The following is a 25,857-nucleotide window of genomic DNA, read 5'->3' on the forward strand; positions in this document are numbered from 1 at the left end:
TGCTATCTTCTGCATGCTTTCGTGGTTGCGTTTTGGCCGCACAACAAACACATTTTCAGGTTAGAAATTGGCAGAAGAGGGCAGCACTTTACTGGAAAGCACTGTTCTCATTGGCTCTCATGCACCTGCGGCTGTCTTGAAAAAAACTATGTCATTTTTTGTGCCCTTACGGCTTTCTCATACGTCTCGTTTTCATTGAAGTAGGATGAATTTTGCTGTTTTAGCTGTCTCAGTAATTTCATCTAAAAGAGTTTAGACGAATTTTGAAGAAAACTCGATTTCGAAAATTTTGCACTTACGGCTCTCTTCGCTATCACGGCAGAATAGTACCACTGAATAATTCGAATTCAAAGGTTAACTACCTTTTTGGGCCCTAAGAGCTACATGACCTGATCAAACCTACCCTCCAAATTTTCGAGTTTTCCATACTCTCCCGATAAAGGTACTCTACAAAGATGTATCTTCGGTCGATGCTGGGCGTTCGATTTGGCTGGCGTGGATTGACCTGTGGGCCTTGCGGTGAGTTGCGCTGGGCGGGCGGGACGACGGCATGAAACGCAACGCGGCGCGGGCGGCCCGGGCGGCGCGCAGTCTGCCCTAATCCTCTAATTGAATTGAGCTCATGAAGTTGTGAGAGTCCCGCGTCCTGTCCGCTGTCCCCGCGGTCCCCAGGACCTGCAGCAGGCCGACTCGGTGGCGTGGCGTGCTTTGCGATATATCGATTGATCCGCCATTTAAACCTATGGAAAAGGATCGATAAACAGGGTGCTCGCAGCCAACACCTTAATAATCGATTCTTAACCACAGGTTTAAATGGCGGAACAATCGATACATCGCAATTCACGCCACGCCACTGGCCCGACTGCGCCAACTTACCGCCAAAGCGCCCGTCAATTGAGATTCCGCACCCGAAATCCTCACACCGCGGTGCCGAATTCTCTCCTCTGTTAGAGTCTCTTTATAGAGAGAGTTAAGACTACGCGGCTCATGGAGTCACAAACGGGAATAAAGATTACACAAAGTGGACTTTTTTGTGATCTTTGACCAACCCATTTCCGAATTCCTATCTGCATTCCCTCTCTCATTCCATTTGTTCCTTGCCGTACCCCCAATGTCCCTGCAATGGAGATGTTGCATGTGTGAGGAATTTGCGATTTTACTGTTGATTATTATGTAAAAGTTCGCGATAAACACAATGGTGCCACTGGTTTTCTCTGAAATCAACTTCCAAGCTCAAAAAAAGCTCTCAAGTTGAGGTCAAAATGGGGGGATATCCCATCCTACCCTGAGAGTCCACCTCTACATCAAGACAAACTCTCCATGCAAAGATAGGGAGCAAATACATTAGCAGTGATGCCGTGTTTTCAGTTTTGGAGTCCCCAAATAAAGTGGCAGCCCTGTCAATGTATTTGCTCTCTATCTTTGCATGGAGAGTTTACCTTGGTGTAGAGAAGGGCTCTCAGGATAGCGTGGGATATCCCCTCCATTACAGCCTCAACTTCGAGAGCTTTTTTTGAGCTTGGGAGTTTCTTTCAGAGAAAACCAGTGGCACCATCGTGTTTCTCACAAACTTTTCCATAAGAATCAATAGTCAAATTGCAAATTCCTCACACATGCGACATCTCCATTCCTTATCCCTCAATTTTTTTATTCTATGTTGCCCGGTTTTCCCAGTCCTGGACACCATAGCTTAGACAGAGGCTAATGCGAAAAATTACAGGAACGGCAACACGTTATGCGATGTAGGAAAGATAATAGATGTAGGCGCCGTGGGATGCAAGAAGAGCAAGCGGTGCGCTAGCGGTCAAGGTGCCGTGGAGCCCTGAGGCGGGTTCTTGCTGGTGGCTGCTCCGTATCCCACACGATCGTGCACCGATCCGAATGATTCTTGATTCTGGATCCGCCTCCATGCATCATCATCCTCTTTGACAGCCTCAACTTAAAGCTCTTTTGTTGTACCCCTCGTTGTCGTCTCGTGCGTGGAAATTATTTCCAAAGCGAGAAAGTAATGTGCCATTCTGCCGTGATAGCAAAGAGAGCAGTAAGTGCAAAAATGAAGTGTTCAGAAAACGGGCTCAGAAGTGTCGGACCGGAAAATTCTATTGAAAGAGGCCTCCGTTCTTTGTCAAATTGCCTCAAATCATCCGAAAGACTCCTAAAAATCGTTTGGATGATTAAAACTCGACCAATTTTATTTCAATTACATGAAAAGGGTATTTTTCATCTTCATGCTAAGCTATTGTTAGGCAAGAAAGCCGTAAGTGCTTTCTACTGCATGCTTTCGTGGTTGCGTTTTGGACACACAATAAACACATTTTCAGGTTAGAAATTGGCAGAAGAGGGCTGCACTTTACTTGAAAGCACTGTTTTCATTGGCTCTCTGGAGGAATATTGTCACTTACTGCTGTCTTGCTTTAAACCTACGTAATTTTTAGCGCACTTACGGTTACGGCTTCTCATGTGTCTCGTTTTCGTGAAAATAAGATGAATTTTATAAAAGAAGCCTCCGTTTTTTCTCAAATTATCACTAATCGTCCGAGAGACTCCTAGAAATCGTTTGGATAATTAAAAATCGACAGATATTATTTCAACTACACTAAAAGGGCAATTTCCATTTTTATATTAGGCTAGTTTTAGGCAAGACAGCCGAGAGTGCCATCTTCTACATGCTTCCGTGGGTGCGTTTTGGACACCCAACAAACACATTTTCAGGTTAGAAATTGGCAGAGAAGGGCGGCAGTGTACTTGAAAGCACTGCTTCTATTGGCCCTCTAAAGAAATAATGTCACTTACTGTTGTTTTGCATGAAACTACGTCATTTTGGGTGCACTTACAGCTTTCACATATGTCTCGTTTTAATGGAAATGAGCTGAATTTATCTGGAAGGATATGAGGCGTAACACTTGTGGAAAAAGTATACGCTAACAGAACTTTCAGTCAAAATTTTTTACTCATTTTAATCGGACGTAGGATGAAATAAAAAAAGAATTACAAACTACACATAAAATAACATGGAACATAACCACATTCTTCCTGCGCATTTCAAAACATGAAAAACATTGTACGTCATACATGTTAATTTGTTGATTTCAGAAGTTAGCGTTGTGCGGATTGTGTTGTACGTGAAATTTCGATTAAGATAAGGAAACACGTGACAGATGGCTCAAATTCGCTTTTTTTCCAGTTATTCATTTAGTATGTAGGCTGTAAGATCTCTGGTAACATAATTTTCGGTTTTGTTTTATCATATCAAGAGTGGACAGAAGTGAACAAGGATAATAGGCGACAAGGCGCCGCCGCGCTCGGTGCAAATCAAGAATTATGAAAATGATAGGAGAAAGTACAGCAAAACAGGATACAAATCAACGTACTCCTAAGTCGAGAAATTGCCTACCTAAGCACAGTGAAGGCGAACATGTGTACGCTTTAAGGGCGTCACGCCTACACCGCGCGCCGTTTCTGCCGCTAATACGATGAAGCAGGATACAAATCAACGTACTCCCAGGTCGAGAAATTGCCTACCTAAGCACAGTGAAGGCGAACATGTGAACGCACTAAGGACGTCACGCCACGCTTACACCGCGCGCCGTTCTTGGCGCTATGTGAACGTGTATAAATACGGTAAAACAGGATACAAATCAACGTGCTCCTAAGTCGAGAAATTGCCTACCTACGCACAGTGAAGGTGAAAATTTGAACGCACTAAGAACGTCACGCGGTGCAGCGGTGAAGTGACGCAAAAAATCCACCGGTGTGGCGGAGAATTGTGCCGCTAATGACGTTATCTGCCAGCATTTTCCATTTAAACAAATGTATTTTCGCAGATTAGGTTATTTTGTCATATTTCCTCCAATAATTGTTCGAATTCGAAACAAAGGATATCATTATACTCAGTTTTCCTAGCAGTATCGTTTTAAAGATGAAATTCCCAAAATTTCAGACACCTGCAAATTCTACATTTGCTGGATCCGCCAATTACCGTACACCGAGACCTAACCTCTGAAAATAAACGCCACTTGAGGTATTTTCAAGCCCCTGAAAAATTTAACGATGGCAGAATTTTGAAAATAGTCAAGCGAGAGCTCCCCTACAAAGACGAGAAAACTAAAAAATAAACCCAGACTCAGACCGACGAAGGCCGACTGCAGATCGTTGAGACCGTAGGCTCTCGGCTGGTCGACATCCACGATCATCCCACGGGAACTCTCCAGTCTCATGTACGAGTCAGCAGTGTTTTCCAAATTTAATTTCGAGAACCCGCTCTCCAAATAATACATCAGGAAAAGATTGAACTTCTCGAAAAGAAAAGAATTCTTCAGGAGCAGAAACATGACTGGATGCGTCATCAGACACTCTTCCATCAGATGATACTCGACTTCCTCCATATTCACCAAGGGTGTCACGAACATATTCTTTTTCCGCATCGACAAGGCAGGTATTTGCACCAGACAGGCATCCGTCACCGCGATCGCGCGAATATTTTCCCAGACTTTTCTGATGGAATCGTTGCCGGCCCTCATGCTCGAGGTTAAATAGTCGGTGAATATTTCACCCGAGTACTCTTCGTCCAGGTAGAAACCTAAGTTACTGATTAATTTTTCCTTCAAAGCTTCGAAGCTCTGCTGGTCGAGGATTTTCTGGGCAGACTCTATCGATATTCTATTGATGGGTTGAATAAACAGCTCCGATTCCGCCAACTCCCGCAAAGTTTCGATTTCAGGGTATAATACCCTGTCGCTCAGGAGAGTGGTCATTTCGCTTAGGAAAATTGTTGAGATAATAAACGCGGAGAAACTGAAGATTAAAAAAAGGACCTTCCCTGTGACCAGGCGGCCGAAAAATGGAGACGGTGGTCTTCCGCACACGAAGTAAGCCCAGATCGTCAAGATGGACGACATGTCTCTGAGGTGGTCGATCTCTGCTTCCGAGTAGAAGCGGTTGAAAAATCCGCACTGCGAATGCAAGAATACGTACTGCATCGCGAGGAAACAAACGACGGTACCGAAAACCAAACACCAAACAATGGTCGGAAAGGTTTTGAAAATGACCAGTCCTTGTGACATGAACCCACTGTGCGGAGTGATAAAACAGAAGGCTGTGGAATCGATGGCGGCGGAGAATTCGACTTTGGAGTAATCCATCTCCACTAAATGTACTCCGCTACCGAATAAGTACAAACTCACGTCCAACTTGAGGCCTTCTTCGACATCGAAATTTGTATTTTCGGAAGTCACGTATTCTGCGCTGCCGTCCATGTACTGCTTGAAGTCTTCCAGTATTACCAAGTACAGCGCAGCGAATCTCTCAGGGAACGAAATGGCAGCCTTCAAGTAATAATTCTTATTATCGTCATCATCTATGACGACTCTGATGGGTTTGCCATGCATGCTGTTCCAAGAGAAGTCGAAGAAAGTCCCATCAGTTACCGAAACTAGGGTCTCCGTAAACGGGTCGTATTTTTCGCAGCCGGTTGGGTGACAAATGACCGCCAATCGACCCTTGAAAAAGCGCCAGAAGAATTTGAAGTAGAGTATCATACCATCGGGCGCTCCGGCTTCGTGATTCTTAAAAGTTTTGTTTCCAAATTCAAATTGGCAAGGTTTCCGCTGGGCTGATTTTCTGTAATTATGGTCGAATTCTTTCACCAGAAAAATCAAGTGGTTTCTCGAGTTCCAAATTTTGTTGACGTACAAACCTCGAGTGACCTCGAAGAGTGAACTACTCAATACTGAACTTCCGTCCAATTCGGCAGACGTGATATTCACGAATTTACTGCAGGAATTTTCATGGGGTTGAAAAGGACGTCCATCAATTCGTACACAGTAGTGAGGTAAAGGTTTATTTAAAAATTCCGATTGAATAAATTCAGACTCCATCAATGTCCCCTCTTGTGAAATCGTATGAAAAATCAAGTCAAGTATCTCATCGGCTTTATCGAGGCTGAAGAGTATATTTTTCCTGTTATCAGCGAGTGCTGTACTTGTCAATTTTCTATGATCGGATACCGAGATGGTCTGAATTGAAGCATCATGCAAAGCTTGAATAAAATGCACGAATGCAGGCTCTGCGGAGAATTCTACGGTATATAATAACGGTTGCTGTGATTCGATCACTATATTTTGGCATACGTTGAGTGCTAGTAAGAAGATGGACTCCGTCTTTTCTTCCAGGACTTTCGGTAAGAATCTAGGAGGGTAATACGCACTGAAAACTATATGAACATGTATAAGGATTGGATAAAGAAACTTGCTCATAACTGTTGAGGGGGATTGTAACTTGGCGAAAAAAATAAAATTCTAAAAATTTAAAAAAAAAATTTTGGCGAGTGAAATTCTTAGTGTTCATCTATTTTATTCCGTGTTCAGAGCATATTGAGCATTTGATGAACTGATAATTTGTTATGAACAGTAAGTAACAAGAAAAGAAGGAGAGAAAATCTGCTTTTTCAGGAGTTATTGTTCCTGGATTGCGAACGTGAAGTCAATTAATCAATTTCAAAATACCTGTATGAAAAGAATAATTGCCAACCAGCCCAAAATTGAATATCTGCATCAACTCACAAATGGTAACTGCATCGACGAAACAATTTTTAAGAACTTCGATACTTTGTTGTGATAAAAATTTGAAATCTAGGTCAAAATTGGCACATTCAAGGTAAGATGCCGTTCGGGACACATCAAAACAGGAAAACATGGCGCTAAATTTTTGATTGGACATGAAAATCAAGGACGATCGATTTCTAAAACTGCGAAGAATCGTGCACGAGGGAATCATTTCAGTCCATACTTACATTTATTTTTAGGGACTAATATACCTAGCATAACAACAAACACTTTAAGTTACAACTGTAAAATGGCGCATTTTACATTGCATTTTTTTATTGAATTTTATTGAGTTTGGCGGTAATAATCGTTTGTGAGAGAGGAGAAGAGATAGAATAATATACTAGTAATCATTAGTAAGAGAGGAGAGGAGATAGAATAATATAGGTAGTTAATAATATTGAAGTGCTGCACTAATAAAACTGCACTTAAATATATTAAAATACGTTTCTCCGCTTAACACGCAATTAGCGTGAAAAAAAGGAGGTAAACAGGATAATAGGATTATAAAAACTTCTATTTGTGTGGAAAAATCAGTGGCATATACGTCATTTCTAAAACCAGGCAAAAGTTTGCAGTAATTTTCAAATCTATGATGCAACATATGTCACTTCTACACTTCCTTTATATATAAAGGTACGTACCCACTTTCTTTTTAACATTTCTCGTCAACATTGCTAATTTTCCACTTTTTCTCATGAAAACCCGAGTATTTTCCGGATTTTCCGAAACAATTTTTCGACACAAGCGACTTTTCACCCGGCATTTTTCAAAAATCACTAATTCGACTAAAGCGCTGTTTTTTTAACATTGTTCCTTGTGGGAGCGTCCCGGGCCCGAAGAAAATTTCGACTTAAGCGGTTCTTCGTCATAAGCGTCGTTCGATTTAAACATGGTGTCTACTGAAACAGGCTGACCAAAAATCAGTTCTTTTACAGTATTTTTTCAGTACATTTCCAAGAAATTAGTACATTTTCAACGGAAAAAATCAGTACTTTTTCAGTACCTCCAATTAACGAAATTCGAAAAATTTCAAAAATTTAACTTTCTCGCTCATATTGGGACAAAAATGACGAAAAAATGAAATAAATTCCGAATATCCAAGCGGAATTTCCGCACTTTTTCAGTACTTCTGGGCCGCCCAATCAGTACTATTCCCAGACTCTCCGGGCATTCCGGACTTGTAGACACCCTGATTTAAAGGAATTTTACTGTACAATTTCCAGAACATTAATGTTCTTCCACCGCGCCCCTCAACAAAAAAAAAAAGCTGAGATGGAAAAAAATATTTGCAATTTATCGAGGATGGGAGCGGCAACGATGGTGGATGGATGCGGTTTTCGATGGGCCCGGCTCGGATCCGCGCGGCGGCTGCGGCGCCCAATTATTGGTGATTTTTTTATTCCTTTATCTGCACATGCATCCCACAAAAAGTTGGTGAGTCATCCTTCGACATAAAGAGAATTTTCCTATCTCCTCCGCCCATCCCATCGTCATTACATCGATACGTCTCTCGTGCATCATCACCGCGGAGTCTCGTTGAGTAGACTCTCCCGTCGGTTCCATATGAGTGTCGTTGCCACACCGAGAGCATGCGCGAAAATCACTCCCGTCGTCCTAAGGAAAAATGTCGTATGATCCATTAGGGGTTGCCTGATTCACCCTGACAAACAATAATTTTACAGGAAAATATGTTTTAGATCAATTGCAGGATTGCCATGAGCATGACTTCTTTACCTTCAAATTCCCTGATTTTTCCCTGACTATTTTTGCTATTCCCTGACTCCAAAATTTTCGGATTTTCTGACTTCCCCTTAAATTTAAATAAACTTCCATACTTTGAGTTGGATCGCATTCAGCAAAAAGGAACCAGCGCGATTACAGTGTTGTGAAAATGTTGCTCCTTCATAATTGGATTGCATTTTGCAAAAAGGAACCACTGGCATTGCAATGTTGCTAAGATTGTGTATTGAGTGATCTTAAAGAGAGCCTAGAGTAGCAGAATTCGGATTTTAGTCTTACGAAGGCTGAGTTTGGGGCGATCCTTCGCAAATTTCACCGAGTTTTTTTTTTTTATCTCATGCAAAAATCAGACAGTTTTTGCACAAAAATTGTACAGGTTCATTCTTCGTGAAAAGTGTATTTATTGGATAAGTAAATTTTTTTGTAAATGTGTTTTTTATGTATTTACCAACCTTGGGATGTAACTACGTTTCCCTACTTGAGAAACGACGAATTGGATTACATTTTGCAATAAGGAACCACTATTTCTAGCTCATATTAGAAACAACATATGTGCCATTGGTTTCCCTACGCGAAAATGCGTTTTTATGAAAGGGCCCGAGATAGTGGTTCCTTATTGCAAAATGTAATCCAATTAGAATTAGCACTTGAGACACTTTCGCTGGAAGGTGACGTTTTTTCAATTTTTGGGCACGTAAATATCAGAAAGCCCCGATTCGAATAGTCGGCACCTGTTTAGGCCATGATACGAAATGAGAAGTTAAATCTCGTAATCTTGTGTAATCAAAACATCCCAAAAGTGTAAACGTGCGATGAACGACGCTGCGTGACACGGCGCTGCGGCGGTGGAGAAAAAAGGGTTCAAAGAGCGAGCAATTTCACTGATTATCGTCCTGACAGTCGAAACAAGCAGACAAATAAACAAAAAGCTGGGTTATATTTAGAACCAGACCACGATAGCCCGCAGGAAGCTCACTTTCATTCACAAAATAGTCGATATCCGATCGGAGAACATAAGTTTTAAGTTAAACCCGTAGGACATCGACGGATCATTACGGACGGAGATAAGCTTATTTTTCCACGAATCCGAAATTACTCACAGTCTGATTCTGGAATATTAGACGCGCCGCGCAATGGATCGAGTCGATAGGAGAGGTCGGACGAATTTGGGAACTTTCAAAGCTTACAACTCCGTTTATACAAAACTTTAAGGTATTAAACGAGGTTTCATTAGTTTCCTTGTAAAATTTTCATCCAGAAGCACCCATTAATATTTATATTGTGACGGATTAAACATAAAAATTTTTAGATTCAGTTAAAAATGTCACGTCCGACCACTCCAATCGACGCGATCCACTGTGTGCCGTTGTTGCTGAGCGTTTCGGGGAAATAAATCATTGATTCTTGATTATTGACTGTGATGAAGAAAGAAAATTGCACTGATACTCGGAAAACCTGAAGAACCCCTACTTGGGGAATCAATGCTTTGGAAATGGGTCTGCAGGCTGGTTAATGGAGTTTATAGACAAAACTATAGACAAAAAAGACGGAGAGAAAATGAAGCGATCCTATTGGTTGAAACGGGTGGATACAAAGAAAGAACGCGGTGAGTAAAACACTTGATGACGGCAACCGACTAGCTGAGGTGGAAAATTTCATGAAAATGTAACAATTTGAAATTTTAATGATGAAATTTAATGATACACTGGAAAAAAAACACATTGGATCTGGAGTCCAGACTCTTGAAAACATCGACAAGAAAAAATACTCTTGATTCAATCAGATTTTTGCTTAAATCAAAAGGAAATCCGCTCAAATTAAGATGCTTGGTTCTTGTCGATGTTTTTAAGAGTCTGGACTGTAGATCCAACGTGTTTTTTTCCTCGTGTATCTTCCTGAAGAATTTCAATAATTTGAAATTTCAGGCTATTTTCATGAAATTTTAGAAACTTTCGGAAATTTTAAGTGACAAATTACGTGAAATTTCAAGGGCAATCTCAGCTCACTAGAAACCCTGTGATTAATCCATGATTTCACCCCTTATAGGCTATCAACCTATGGGATAGCTCCATTTTACCTCCGTCTTCTTTGTCCATAGCTTTGCCTGTCAACTCCGATCATCAGCCCACGCAGCGGAGTTCTTGTATGCATCGGAGATTTCTAATTTAACGTGAGAGCCGCCAACGAAACTTAGACTTTGAACAATAGGGTCACTTATGCGCCTTAGATATTTTGCGTATGCAATCTGGACATTCGTCAAGATCGAATAGTTGCATCGAGAAGTTCATAGGAATTTGGCAGGGCGCCGCGCCGGCCAAATCGCACAAGCACATACAACAACGTATGAAGAGACCCAGAGCGCATTTAATATTTTGCGTATGCAACTAGGACAACCGTAGAGCACGAATAGTGGTATCCAGAAATCTATGGCAATTTGATACGGCGCAGCAGGGCGGCGCCAACTCGTAATTTAGTTTATTCGATTGGCTGAAAAGGTTCTTTGTGCTACATTTTCTCTGGTAAAATTATAATGTTCTGGGGAACGTGGAAATATTATTCTCCTAAAAGTTCAGCGATTTTTACACGCGTTTTAATCTACCGCACCTGTAAATTTCGAGAAAAAATTGATGCGGCTAGTTGCAAACTCAGCGATCTCCATTCCCCTATTTAAAAATTTTGCATCATGTTAATACTTACTGAGGAGTAACCAAAATTTCTGCAGCTGCTTTAAACAAGCTTCCACTTTTTTGCTTAAAAACGGGAATTTCACGATAAAACATGAACATGCAGGCCTTCTCTTTCTCTGAGTTAAATATTATATTATAATTATTCGAATTTAGTTATTGTTCATTTCTTTCAAATTATATTGATCGCAAAATTATTAGGCAGGAAAATGGTTTGCAACTGTGCGCATCAAATATTCACGACTTTCTTCAAAACTAAAGATTTCATCCGGTACGATTTAGCAACGTTCGAATGTTGATATACCTTAACGACACCAACATTCTCCGCAAGATTGTTTTCTCCAAAAAATCACAAATCTTCCTCAAACAGCATCCGGAAAATAAGCTGCGAGAGCCACCTTTCATATACGACCCCTTCGACGCAAGGACGTGATTCAATTTTCACTTGAGCCCTGGAAAACATGGAATGAAACGGACCGTGGGGCTCGCCTCAGCATGCAGTTACGGAGGAGCTACGTTGAAAAGCTCTGTCGTGCCAAAAGAAAAACGCCGTACGAACATTCGATTGTTGCAAAATTTCTTATAATAAAACATTTATTTTTCAGAGAAGTGTTATAAATGAATTGCATTTCGCAAAAAGGAACCAAGAGCATTGCAATGTTGCTGAGATTGTGCAACTTCATCCTTTGCAATAAAGACACTGAAATCATACAAAAATATGAAATTTACATGGTAAGAATTTGCATGGAACTCTAACTTTAATCGTGCATTCATGACGGAACATGTTTTAAAAATCACGAATGCGTTAAATTTGGCAACATGGGTGAGTTGATACGGCGTTTTCCGTTAGCTCCTCGGTGTGTAAATCCGCGCGCCCGAAATAATAACGACAAATCCGTCGCTGATTGCGTTTACGACGCCCCCCCCCCCCCTCCCCGCCTCGCCTCTTCCGGCGCACCCTCGCTTCCTCCGGGCGCGGAGACCGGAGGAACCGGGGGTGCAGGCCGGAGGGGCCGGAGGGGGGAGGGGGGAGGGGGGGAGGGTGAAAGGACCGAAAAAACTTTCACCCGGCTCATAATTTTCCCGCGCGCGGGATCCCGGGGCAATTAAGCTGGCGACGACGCGGGCGCGAAGGGGCGCGGAGGGCGCAGCCGGCTAAAAGCTCGTCACCGCTTTTATTGAAGGGGGTGAGGGAGAAAGAATGCGCGGACGAGTGCCCGACGATGCCGATTTTCCGCGAAATTCCGTGGTTTTTTTTCGTGAGAAAGTTGTTGATTTAGATGACAATGAAGACTTACTGGATTCCTTTAGAGTACCTATATACGGGAGAGTATTGTCATCTCTGTGCCGCTCTCTGATTGGCTATCGGGCTGGGGCTATACATATGGGCTATCATGGAGCTACAAAGTTGACCCGATGTAAACAAACCCGACCCAGAAGAACACGTATCATCGGTTGAGGAATAAATGATAATCACACTCATTTTCGGCGAAAATATCCATCAAGGTTCGACCCGAACTCAATTCAAAAGTTGATCATAAAAAAATTTCTATCACGTCCGAAATCTCGCCTAGAACTTTGTAAAACTTTGTCGCCATCTTGCTTGTTTACATTGAGCCAACTTTGGGGCTCCATGATGGCCGTACAATCAGAAAACGGCACACTTTTTCTGTGGTAGAAGGATTGAGATGGCAATACTCTCCTGTAAATGAGTACTCTAGATTCCTTCGGTTTGTGATATTTTCAATTTTTCAGATTGTCTGAGTTTTTTCTTCGGTTTTCCTGCGTCGCGAGGCAGAAGTTGTCGTCTCTCAGAAGCAGGAAAGCTTTTTCATTCCAGCGTTGCAAAACTGACCCATATTCGCCGTTGAGGGGGGACTTCGGCGCAAAAGCAACCCCTGCAGTGAGTCGTTGAGAATAGAATTATTTTTGCGAGTAATTTGGCAGGATGGCAAGAGGCTCCTGGAGGCGGAGCGGAAGACGCGGTGCCGAGGCTCCTAGCAAGACGCTCCGTCGCGTCGCCGAGATTTCAAAGTTGCGCGACTCCGGGCTTCCAACTTGGAGCTTTCCCGACGTTGCCGCCGAGGGTGGATCCAAGCGAGAAGACAAAGCGTCGTTTCTCAAGTTAGCGGGGCGAATATTGAAAATGATAGACAAAGCTATAGAAAAAGGAGACATAGGGAGTAAGGAGCGATCCTATTGGTTGAAATGGGTGGTTCTAATAGACAAAGGGGGTAAATGATGGACTAACTATCGGGTCCCTGGTGGGTTGCCGTTTGTTAGTCTATTACCTACCTGCTTTGTCCATTGCAATCACCCGGATCTACCGATAGCATCCATCCATACCTTCTTCTTTGTCTATTGCTTTGTCTATAAATTTCAATAATCAGCCCGCAGGGAACGTAACTACATTACAACGTTGTACGATTTCCAGCTGAAAATTGCATATTTGTGGGCGGATCTATGAAAAGTGAGCTCGTCTTCCAATAAGTCAAATTTTAGTTAATAGTGCACCACTGCATAGAGGAAAGAAATGGACCGCGTCTAACAGAAAGTAACCAAGCCGCATCAGCTGTTGCCAAATTTAACTGATCAATTTGATTGTTTACAAGAGAAATTTTGTGCAGATTCCTTTGAAAATTTTGGCTTCGTACTATGCAGAAAATTCACTGAAATTTGCACAAAAATCCGCACAAGCGGTTTCGGTTTCATGTAAAAACTTAAATTGCCCAATTAAAAGTGGCAGTAACTGATGTGGCTGGGTTCCTTCTGCTTAATGCGGTCAAAATGTGAACATTTTTGAGTGATTTTGGCTTTGAAAGCTCAAAAATCGGAAAACATCTGACGTCTGGAAATGCCAAGAAAATCATTCATGAGTTTTCAAAATCTTCCCCTGATCCCGCGCGGTGCGACTTAACGTGCTGGCGCCGTCCTCAATTGGTATATACTTCTAGATGCAACTAAAATTTTAAAGTTTTCTTGAATTAAAATAGTTCCACGGTGGAAAAAGGAGGAGGCTCCAGTTTTTTGCATAGATTGTCCGATGGGCATCTTGACTTTTTGGGATATTTTCGTCCCCTGATCCCGCTGCGACTTAACGTGCTGGCACTGTCCTCAATAAATTGGTTTATACCTCCGGATGCAACTATTCGTGCTCTCCGATTGTACGAATTGCATACACAAATTATTGAAGGCGCACTGGCTTTCTTCAAGCTCTCTTATGCGTGCGACACGAAGTGTTGGCGCCGCGCCGAGCTAGATAGGTAAAGAATGCAACTATTCGTGCTCCAACACTGTCCCGATTGCATAGACGGAATACCGAAGGCCCTCGCTTCTCGCTTGCTTTAGCGTAGGTGCGATGCGCAGCACGGTGAAACTCGCTTCTATGAACACCTAGGCATGGTGCACATTTTGGCACTGTAAAACAAGGTTTGTCATCAAAATTTCTCGGAGAACACGATTTGTACGACGAATATTACCGAAAGTAAATCCTAGCAAGAATATTTGGTGTCTCGACGCATAAATTCCATCTTCCTAGTCATAGAAAAAACCATAATCTATTTAAGTTGAATCGCTCATTAAATGCTACCGTGACAGACTTGCAGGTTGAAAATATAACAGCCTCAACTCGACACTTAGACTCGGCTATTTCACGCAGGTTATACTTGGCACGCAGGGGCTTCCAGGACTTTATGTCCACCTGCCTTTCGTCCATTAAATAAATTTCCACCGCTATTTATGTCCACTAAACGTTAAGTCAAGTCTTTATTAAGTCCACATGATTTAATGTCCAACCATGGTTATGTCCAAAATTGTCCAAATTGTGGACATGTTATGTCCACATTTTTTTATTTTCATTTAAATGACAGGAACCACCTCAAAAATAAATGCATACTACTACTAGTTAGTTAGTTAGTATATTTTAAGACGTTCAACGTCACAGGCTATTAACGTCTTTACAGAGAATTTTGAAAATGGTAGTATATACGAAAATTTAGATTTTTAAATGAAGAGAGATGAAGAGTTCCTTCATTCTTAAAAACATTTCATTCGTGAATCAAGTCATGAAAGAGAACAGACTCTATGAGCAGATAAAAACATAGGTTCATGTGTACACTGTACGGATATGATAAGATGAAAACCAAAGCGGGAGCCTAGGAAACGCTCCAATGCCAAATTAAACATTTTTCAGTAACAGATGCAATCAAAATTGAAAGTCCTCTTTAACTAGTTATTTCGTGCGCCTTCAATCTTGTAGGATACTGTGCAACGCCTCTGGCGCGAAATAGTTGTTTAATGCGTTGCGGCGCGGCAGACAACCAGCGCAGAACGCGCACCGGCGCCTACAAACCTAACGGGATACTTCACGCGTTGCGCAATGCGCGAAGTATCCCGTTAGGTTTGTAGGCGTCAGTGCGCTTTCTGCGCTGCTAACACGCCGCTCCGCTCTATGTTCGGCTCTAATATTTAAACTCGCGGAGTCAGCGTTTTTCAAATCATGATTTTGAAATGTTTGCACTCTCTGCATTGATTATTCCCTTTTAAACTGATGAAAAAGAAATATGTACTACTGGAAAATATAATGTGTTTTTTGTAAATATAACAGTCGTTCCGTGTCAAATTTAATGATTTCCAAAGCATTCAAATTGATTATTTTATATTTTGGGCTTTGACTGTGCTGCAGCGTGGTGCCGCAGGGTGAGGAAGGAACACTGGCTCATTGAGGAGTATCCTAAAACCGTTAAGTGCGCTATTTGATTCAAGTAGACTATGGTTTTTCATAAGAGCGGGTAATTCGTATTTTTCATATCTCATGCAAAATAATTATGTAAATATATTGGTTATATACGATTAGACACTATAAAGTCATTTTTTCAGGTTTTCAAGCGGACTTTTCACCTCCGTATGCACTAAGTTCTCTGTTTGTTGTCTTTCTTCCAGTTTTTGATCCCCTCGAGGAGAGAGGGCCGGGGGCAACTCAAAAATTTCAAATGACCACCCCCCTCATGGCCAGTGGTGCGTGACTTTTGAATAACCCCGTATGTGATCTGGGGGTGAGATTTGCTACAATTGGAAACACGGCTCCCCTTCAAAATTTACCGGAAAACACGATTTGCGTGGACTTTGAGTCCTCTGCATCCCTGGACCAACGGGCGAGTATCCCTGGGTTCCCGTTGGCCGGGTCCAGCGGGTTGGGATGCTGCTGGGGCGCCGGGACGCGGTGGCAGCGGGCGGGGGAGCCGGCAACGACGCCGGGCCGGCGGTGGCGGCTGCGAGGCCCCGCCCCCCGACGCTGGCGCGGGTCAGATCCGAAACTATAAAAGAGAGGATCCGAAGTCGCATCCATCCCGCAGCTCACTCCGACCCAAGCTCCCGACCCCGTCGTGTTCAGTTCGTCTCGCGCTTCGCATCGCATCCCCCAGTCGTGTTTACAGTGCTATCTCTTTCCGTTAAACCGCCCTTAAACGAATTCAGGTAGGATCTCCTCTTCATTACACCAAAATCAAGTGAAACTCCCTCCCGGTTCATCAAAGGACAACCCCCGGCTTCGAATTCAGGGTTCTGTGTTTCCGCTGTGTTTTCCCTCAGGATTGCTTCAGTGTTCTCACGAGGATGAAACTAGGCAGGACTAAGTCGAAAATTTAGAATTTCATGTGGCTAGAAACGTTAAGTACTGAAATTTCAGAATTCCGGATCCCCTGTGTTTTTTTCCTCGAGGTTTTCTAGTGTTCTTACGAGGATGAAAGCAGGCAGAACGAAGTTGAAAATTTAGCGTTTCGTGTGGTCAGAACTATGAGGTACCAAAAATTTTGAATTCCGGGTTCCCTGTGTTTTTTCCTCGGAGTTTTCCAGTGTTCAAACGAGGATAAAAACAGGTGAAATGAAGTCAAAAATTTAGTATTTTGTGTAGACAAAAAAAAATTAAAATTTTGTGTGGAACTTTGAGAAACTGAAATTTCTAAATTCCGGATTCTCCGTGTTTTTCCCCGGATTCTGACAGTGTTCACACGAGGATTAAAACCAGGCAGGATCAGGTGAAAAAACATTTTTTTTGTGTTGTCAGAACTATCAAATACTGAAGTTTCTGCATTTCAGATTTCCTGAATTTTTTGTGTTCGCACGAGGAAAAAACAGTCAAAATTAAAACCGTTTGGACGACCAAAAAATTCAGATTTTCGTTAAGCCAAACTAGAATCTCTGGATTCCAAATTTCCTATGTTTTCCCCTGGATTCTTCCTGTGTTGGCACAAGGATGAAAAAAGCAGAGTTAAGTATTGAAACAGTTCAGGCAACCAATAATTTGGATTTTTGTCTTGTCAGATCCGTGAACTATGGAAATTTCAAGTAAATTTTCGGTCACTGAGAACCCTGAAGTCGTTCGATGTGGTTTTCCATTTTTTAATCGGGAGCGAGGTTGACAATTATTAGTAGTGTGTATTATGATTTCTGTGTTCTGTGCTACCGTGTGTGTTTGTGCCCTGGACGCTTTGTGACGCCGCTTTTAACCGATTGTGCTCGGAATTTTTCGGAGTTCCTGAGAAAATTTTGAAAGAATCTTCGGTGCCCGCGAAGGATTCTTTCCTACGGTATTCTAGTCTCGACGCATGGACTATTAGCTCTTATTCCCGAGGCTAAAATGCCTTCTTATCTTCATTTTTGATGTTTGCAATGGATATTCAAAGTGATATTCCAGTCGCGACCTCAGGACTGTCAAACTTGAATACGACAATTTCACCGATTTCTTTCGCGGTTACACGCAGCGTTTTTTATTTTATTTTTGTTTTATTTTCATAAAACCGGTTAGCAAATCCTGCTTAGGATCCAGCCGACAAATCGTTTAACCAGTCAAAATAATTACGAGCAAATCATTTTTTTTTTTTTTTTTTCATTTTATGTGGATTGTTGAGCACAGATATTTTGCGAAAAGAAGGTTCAACAATAATTTTCGATGTTAGACAAAAAAAAATGAATTTTGTCCAAGTTTCGGGTCTCTACAGTTGAAATATGACAGGAGCCGGTATACAGCTACCGGGGTTGGGTTCAGAGTTTTTTAGCCAATGTGATAGATTCTGTGATGTAGAAAACAAAGAGATCATGGCAATTTGGGACATTTTGGTGAAAAATAAGGCTGACTCGGTACTTGAAACGAAAAAAAGTATAGTCAGCAGTTAGAATCTTCAATAACATATTATTTAGTAATTTGACATTCTTGTTACTACAAACATTCTGGACGTGTTAAAGTTAAGAATTCTTTTTCTTGAGATCAAAATCACTTAAATGGTGGATTTAGAGTCAAAGGTGCCGGGCGTAAAAGAAATGATTTTTTCCCCTCTTTTTTTACGGTGACAATACTTCTTCTACCCGCAAGGAAAGCGAGAAAGTAAATACAAGAAGTTTAAAACCATATCTCCCCCAAATATTCGGATTTTTTTTTTTTCCATATTTATTTTTGAGGCTATTCTCAATGATTTTTCTGTTGTTGCTAAGGTCTGTACTCATAGTCTTTCAGTAAAAACAGTTCATTTCGTTAGGAGACTCCAAATGGTTTACATAGTGATGAAGAGATGTTTATAAAGACCCTATACATGAAATCATAGAAAGGACAATTTCAGTGAATCTCGAGTCCAATATTCAGCAGTATAACTTTGATAAGAATGATTTACCACTCCAAAAAATTCTAAATGCAAAATAATTTTTTTTTTTTAGATTTTGGAAATTTTTAGGTAGGTTGTCCCGACATCAAAGATTATCAAAATCTTAGGAATTTTTCATACCTATTTATTCATTTTTTGCGATGGAAAATCGTTCTTGTACCCGCAACGATGTACCACTGAAGTCATACTGTTGAATTGGATGCATTTATGTTGAATAGAAGTACGTAGAACGCAGTGGCGTGGCGTGAGTTATCGATGATCGATATTTCCTCATTTGCAGCTATGGTAAAGAATCGATTATTCAGGTGTTCGCTGCGTGCACCCTGTTTATCGATCCTTTTCCATGGGATTAAATGGCAGATGGATCGATATATCGCGAAGCACGCCACGCTCCGGCTTAAGATGATTCCGCTATTCATAATTTTCTGAATCATGACCCCGCGCGGGTTTATATGGCGGCGACGGGGGACGGGGGACGGGCCCGTTTGGGGTTGGGCCGGGAGAGACCCCCCGCTATTACACAGTTACGATGCTCGACTGCTAACGGTTCGAAAGCAGCGAGATAATTAATTGGATTATGTTGAGAGGAGATCGCATCGTCTCGACGCTAATAGGAACCGATCATTAACGCGAAGACATTGAGCGGCTTAATAAAGCGTTCGTTTGTAAGCGAGATAGCGTCTCAGATGCCACCAACGCTTCCCGGATACACACTTTCGACGTGAACTTCGTTGTCGATGAGAATCACCTTTTTCCGTACACTGAAGAGAAAGATTGGTAGAATTTACCATTTCTTCACGCTGTATTTCACACAGCGTCAATTCAGAGTCAATTCTGCCGGAAGAAAGGTAAACGTTACTATATACTGGTACAGGTAACCATTCCTCTGGCAGAATCGACTTCGAATTTACGCCGTGTGAAATACAGCGTGAAGGAATGGTCAATTCTACCAATCTTTTTCCTCAATGTAGGCACATCTTTCGCGCAATGCATCATGGGTATAGACAATCGATGGGGGAAAAAGTCAATTTGATCTAGACTGTCGTGCTAAGGAAGAACGCCGTATGAGCCCAATTTTCTTTGATACAATACGAATTTTCAGGGAGAATACTTTTTCATCTGAGAATACTTTTCTTCGCGTTTTTCAGAGAATTTTGTTCGTAATTCGATTTAAGGTGTCTGAAAATTTCGAAGAAAAATATTCGTAGCTTTCCACAAAAATGAACATTTTATCGGAGGAAATTTGGCAACTCTCAAATTTTTCCTTTGCACGGCTGTAGAGCCTTGACTCTTAAAAAATTTGACAAGAAAAGATACTCTAGATTCAATTGAATTTTTGCTTGAATCAGAAGGAAATCCGCTTAAATTAAGAGGTTTGGCTCTCGATTAAAGCAAAGATCCGATTGAATCGAGAGGTTTTTTTCCTTGTCAAATTTTTTAAGAGTCTGGACTCTAGGTCCAAGCGACTTTTTTCCACGATATGTTTCCAATTTTAGCCTTTAGGTTGATTATTTTCCGAAAAAAAGTTCAGTCTGTAGATAAATCATTGAGGAATCACGTGCCGGAAATCAAATTTCAAAGTCTTGAAATAAAATCAAAAGTGCTGTTTTCAATTGACCATCGGTATCAGTTACATCGATTTCGGTTCCAAAATGGGACCGGTACTTCAGAATTTATTTTAAGAGTTAGGAAGATTATTTTCGGAACGTGGATACCTTAATGATTACTCTACAGACTGAAATTTCGATTTTTCTAAAATAATCCAACAGTTTAATTACGATTTGAAATATATTGATCGTACCGTACACATAATGCATTACGCATTACTTTAGGGAAAATTAGTGACATTTCCTAAGATATCTTTCCTCTAAAATTCCTTCAAAAAACTGGCGGTAAAATGCAATTCCCTTCGAATATAAGACTGACCAATAATCGGTGACCTCCAGTGACCTCAGATGAGAGACCGCCTGCAGTAAAATGACCTCATTAGAATAACCCTGACCGTGGTAATAGCGCCGTATGCTCCAAAGCGACCGGCCAATGTCAATCGATTGCATTGGTAATGACAATAATGACAGAAATTAACTGGGAGCCAAAGACATTGCTGGACTGCAAATTCGCGCAGGAGAATTTCGATCCTTGGAAGACACACTCAATTGATCGGGAAAACAAACAAATCTTAGCTTTTCTGACGTAAGGGCGTATCTCTATTTCCGTATAAGCCCCAGAAAGTATGGAGTTATACGGAGGACAGGGCCCAAATGGAAATTGAGTTGCGCCCTTAAGTCAGAAGCGAGACGATACGTGACTATCCATGGGAAAAGGGACTTGCGGCAGTACATTTATAACTTGCCCTTACTTTTTGCTGAGTGGGTACACACCCAGCAAAGGGGTGGGTACCCAGTGTGTACCCTTACAAGCACCCAATTGGTCAGTGGACAAGTTGCGAATTTAAGCTATCTAATACATGTTTCCTGATCACAATTTCGCGTTCAATATGATTCGGGCAAAGAAAATTACAAAAATCAACCTTTAAACGAGGGTACTTAACTGTGTTTGGATGGGTGAATCCAAGCATCCCGCCCATGGAAAGAAACAATTTATTGCGAACTGATTGTTAAAATTGATAGACAATGCGATAGACAAAGAAGACAAAAATGAAATGGAGAGATCCTATTGGTTGAAACGGGTGGTTGCAATAGACAAAGGACTTGGGTCTAGGTAATCGACTAACTAGGTAACGCAATTCACGAGAGACCCTTCAGTTTTCCATCATTGACCCGCCTAGTCTGTAACAACCACCCATTTCAACCGACAGGATCGCTCCATACTCCTCGTGTCTTTTTGTCTATTGCTTTGTCTATCAATTTCCACAATCAGCCCGCAGGAGACATGTTTCAGAATTCTCAATTACGCACCTTGTCTGTTGGTCCATTTCGCAAATTGGCTCCAAAGAAGCGCCAAAGAACAAGCGACTCTCAAATATAATTTTCGACTTGCGATGCTCTGAGGATGCTCATAACTTGACAGTATTTTCTTGGGGACGTTTTGCTTTGACGACAAACAGAGAGGAGCGCTGCTGCGAGTTGGATTTAATGTACCATAAAACAAACAGCCTGAGCCTGGGATTCGAGGAAGTTAGGTCTTAGATTTGTTGTTCTATTGACTTACAAAGTGCAGTTGCTCGTTTTCTTTGTTGATTTTATTCTCGACGAAACGGAGAGGCACTCCGTTCTACTCTCGGGTGCGTTGCAAATCATCGTTATCATCTTAACTAGTTGAAAACATTATCAAATCTGACGGTTAAAATGAGCCCAAGATCATCTTGGGGAAACGATTTGTCTCCGAGTTATGCTTCTTCAAAGTTGGCGCGGCGGGGTCCGCTTCCGCGGGGCAGCGCTCCGGAGTACGATAGTTCACTCCCACCCCCCTCCCGTCATGCCACGCGACGCAAACCGAGGAAGACTACCTTTAATTATCATTTGAACAGATAAATGCACACAATATACGCTATTATGGTGTACAAGTATTATTAAAATTATATTAATATACTAAATAGAAGAGTGGAATCTCACCGAATTTATCATCACCGCAATCCATAGGATCATCGGCAGTGTGATCCGCATTTTCATCCTCATCTTCGTCGTCTGAAAAGCCAAAATCGACTTTTCTGAGAGGGAAGCACTCGTTCAAAAAGGCTGAAGGCGCTGGTTTTTTGTGATAGCGCCCGTAAAACAAATACGAGCACAAGGATTGATGGTACGCGCACCGTTCTTACATGTGCAGTAACTTGCTTTAATGGCCTCGCTGGATTTTTGACTGGTGTCGATTAATATAAATATATGATATTCTTTTTTTGATTTATGCCTCGATAGGATCCGCGATCGAAGAAAAAGAGGCGAATTTACGGAAATATCATATTTTTGAAAATCTGGCAAAAAGTTATCCTTCGTCACTTGAAAGCAATATTTTCCATCAGCAAAATGGTCTGCAATATGACTTGCTGCAAGTCCAATTTGATAACTTCCCGAGAGGGTGTCAAGATCTTCGCTCCTCCACTGTTCTAATTGTTCAAAATGATCTGTCGTCAGGTTTTCAAAAACTACTTTTTTTCGGAGCCATTTCTCGTCCTCAACAATTTGTTGCACAATATTCGGCTCATTTAATTTTTGGAGCATTTGAATGGCAATTTTTGCGTCGTCACCATCACTTTGCAGGCGTTGAAAATATAAATTATGTATCGCGGACACTATGCGATAGTCGTCAAACAAATTGCCGGATCCAGGTATATTGCTTCTCATTTTATAGAGCGTTTTCAATATAATTTTAATAATACTTGTACACCATAATAGCGTATATTGTGTGCATTTATCTGTTCAAATGATAATTAAAGGTAGTCTTCCTCGGTTTGCGTCGCGTGGCATGACGGGAGGGGGGTGGGAGTGAACTATCGTACTCCGGAGCGCTGCCCCGCGGAAGCGGACCCCGCCGCGCCAACTTTGAAGAAGCATAACTCGGAGACAAATCGTTTCCCCAAGATGATCTTGGGCTCATTTTAACCGTCAGAGAGAGGGCTATAAGTTGAACAGTTTTTTGTTCATCTGCATGCGATCGTCGCTGCTCTAAACTACAGAAATCTGATTTTTGGACTCATGGAAAATTTTTGACAGGCCATAAATTGGTCAAAACTTGACCTAACTATTAAACATAATATACCAAAAGAAAGCTCTTTAAACGACCTTTCATTTAAAAAAAAGTTCAAATCGATATCTCAAACCGTTCAAAAGTTATAGCCAAAAAACCGTTTTTCCAAATGGAATCCTTCGCCGAGATATCCAGCCTTTGCGAAACTTTTGGGAAATATTTAAATTTTCTGATTTGGGCTCCCTTTGCCAACTTTTAAATTGACTGAAACTCTTGTTCTGGCCGAGATGTGACTAATGACTTCCGCGCGTCGCAATTAGACTGCATTTTGCAAAAAGGAACCAAGAGCATTCCGATGTTGCTAAGATTGTGCAACTTTTTTTTACCTCTATAAACTGGTCATCTAAATAAGTTAAATCTGCACTCCCAATAAACTATAAATTCAAGACGAAAATTACCTTCGTAAATTACATTCTTTGCATGATTTCAGTAACTTTTTGCCAAGAATGTAAGTTGCGCGATCCTAGCAGCATTGGAATGCTCTCGATTCCTTTTTGCGAAACGCAATCCAACTGGATTACATTTTGCATCTGGGAACTGCAATTTCTGGCTCAGTTTCACTGGAAAAAGACACACATTGGATCTTCAGTCCAGACTCTTGAAAACATTGACAAGAAAAAGAACTCTTGATTCAATCGATTCAATCAGATTTAAGCTTAAATCAAAAGGATATCCGCTCAAATTAAGAGGCTTGGTTCTTGATTTCAGCAAAAATCCGATTGAATCAAGAGTATTTTTTCTTGTCGATGTTTTTAAGAGTCTGGACTCTAGATCCAGTGTGTTTTTTTTCCAATGTTAGAAACTTCTTATGTACCATTTCTTTCTTTCCTCCATCTTCTCCACCTTTAATTTTCCTCAAAAATTAACACTTTATCGAAGGAAAGGCAACTATTGAATGTTCATACGGCGTTCTTCCCTTGCATGCAGTATTCTAGGCGTTGAACTTTCAAAGCTCCTTTTCTATTTCGCGCACATTATGGAGACATACCGCTGCAGCCTTGGACTCTCTGACTTTAATATTTGTGTTGACATAATAATTTTAAGGGAGTCTTTTCGAATTTTTCCGACATTTTATCCCCCCTCCAACTTCCACCTTTCTTCTCTAAGATGTTGCTGAATTGACACCCCCTCTCTTCCCTCACATCGCGAAGATATAAGGGTGAGAGTGTCAAGTTTCCCATGGCGAAAAAAGTAATCCGAGCGGCGTGTCGGGGATCACGATCTCCATCTTGGACGGAATCGGGTCGTAGACACTTCATAGCCGAGCGAAAGAGGAGTTCTGAGGGATGATCCACCATAAATTGGCAGACCCCCGCCCCCCGCCCCCGCCTCCACCGGTGAATCGGGGGTTCTCGTCCCTTAATCCCGCGTATTCTACCCCGGGTAACATACACCACCGTGTCACGGCATCCTTGCCGATTCGGTGCACTGAAAAAAAGTTACGGGCTTTAGAGAATTACCGTCCGTTCCGGGCTTAGACGCCGAAAGTTCCGGGTGCCGGGGCCGTAGCTGCAACTGCGCCGGGTGCTACACCCGGGATATCCGGCCTCTGACCCCAAAACTCGGACGGTATGTCTATATTGCCCGTAAGTACGGCTTCCGGGGCCGGAGTTTTTTTCAGTGTGTGTGCTGGGTGGCAGTGTGTGGCTGAGTATGCAACAAGCACACAAAAAAACACTAAAAAAACAAAAACGAGTCGCCTTTCATTTAATTATGCATTTAATCTCGAAAAATATGTTTAACTATTTTCATATTTTTCGGAAATTTCATGAAATATTTCACATGAATTTCAAGATTTTATTTTTCATAAAAATTGCAACCCTGGTCCTTTTCCATAAGTTTAAATGACAGACCAATCTATATGGCGCAAAGCGCGCAACGCCACTGATAAAACACGCTGCTTTTTCGCACAGGGCGGCAACTCCCAGGTGACGGTGATGTAACGGCGCGTCGAAGCTTCGCCACGCGAAAACTCGCCGGGAAAATCTCGGGTTCTCCGCGACGGAAGCCCCTCAATATCCAGGGTATCCGCGGGGCTGATAAATCAGAAAAATAGGGAATTATCGGGGGAAAAGACCCGCACCTTTCTCCGATACACCTAGCTACTTGGTGGAAGGGACTCCAGTTGGACGTATTTCTATCAAACGGAACTATGTGCATTATGACGTGAGCCCTGTTACGCATGTATTCTTATGGAGCTCATGGCTCATGTCTTAATGCACATAGTTCCGTTTGACAGAAATACGTCCAGTTCATCTTCTTTCCCGATTTTCTCGATCTTCCGAGTCTTCACATCTGCACGAACGGTGATTCCGCGGAACGGTGCTCTTGCTTGTGGCGAGTATTGTTGATTCGATTATCTTTTCTATATAGAATTTCGCAAATTGGAGAAAACCCGATCCTAGAAAACTAAGGTAAGTGAAACGTAGGTATGCTCTTTCCGACCCTTTTGGTCATAACTCGGCTTTC

The 25,857-nt window shown here is 41.8% G+C and overlaps 2 protein-coding genes across 6 annotated transcripts in view; one reads left to right on the forward strand and one right to left on the reverse strand.

Annotated features, from left to right (window-relative positions):
* Positions 1 to 25,857, reverse strand: part of LOC109031924 (serine/threonine-protein kinase S6KL) — a 238,593-nt gene that overhangs the window by 129,614 nt on the left and 83,122 nt on the right. The window contains exon 9 of one of the 5 annotated variants that reach the window (XM_072305608.1): positions 11,449 to 11,481. The exons of the other annotated variants lie outside the window; for them this stretch is intronic. Coding sequence (XP_072161709.1) covers positions 11,464 to 11,481 — 18 coding nt within the window. The 3' untranslated portion in view covers positions 11,449 to 11,463. Of the gene's footprint in view, positions 1 to 11,448; positions 11,482 to 25,857 lie in introns of those variants that run through there. 5 annotated transcript variants of the gene reach the window in all.
* Positions 16,347 to 25,857, forward strand: part of LOC109031923 (uncharacterized) — a 58,486-nt gene continuing 48,975 nt past the window's right edge. Inside the window, exon 1 of the mRNA XM_019043779.2 lies at positions 16,347 to 16,504. The gene's annotated coding sequence lies outside the window, so the exon portion shown is untranslated. The remainder of the gene's footprint in view (positions 16,505 to 25,857) is intronic.

Source organism: Bemisia tabaci, chromosome 10 (assembly GCF_918797505.1).
Source record: "Bemisia tabaci chromosome 10, PGI_BMITA_v3".
NCBI lineage: Eukaryota > Metazoa > Arthropoda > Insecta > Hemiptera > Aleyrodidae > Bemisia > Bemisia tabaci.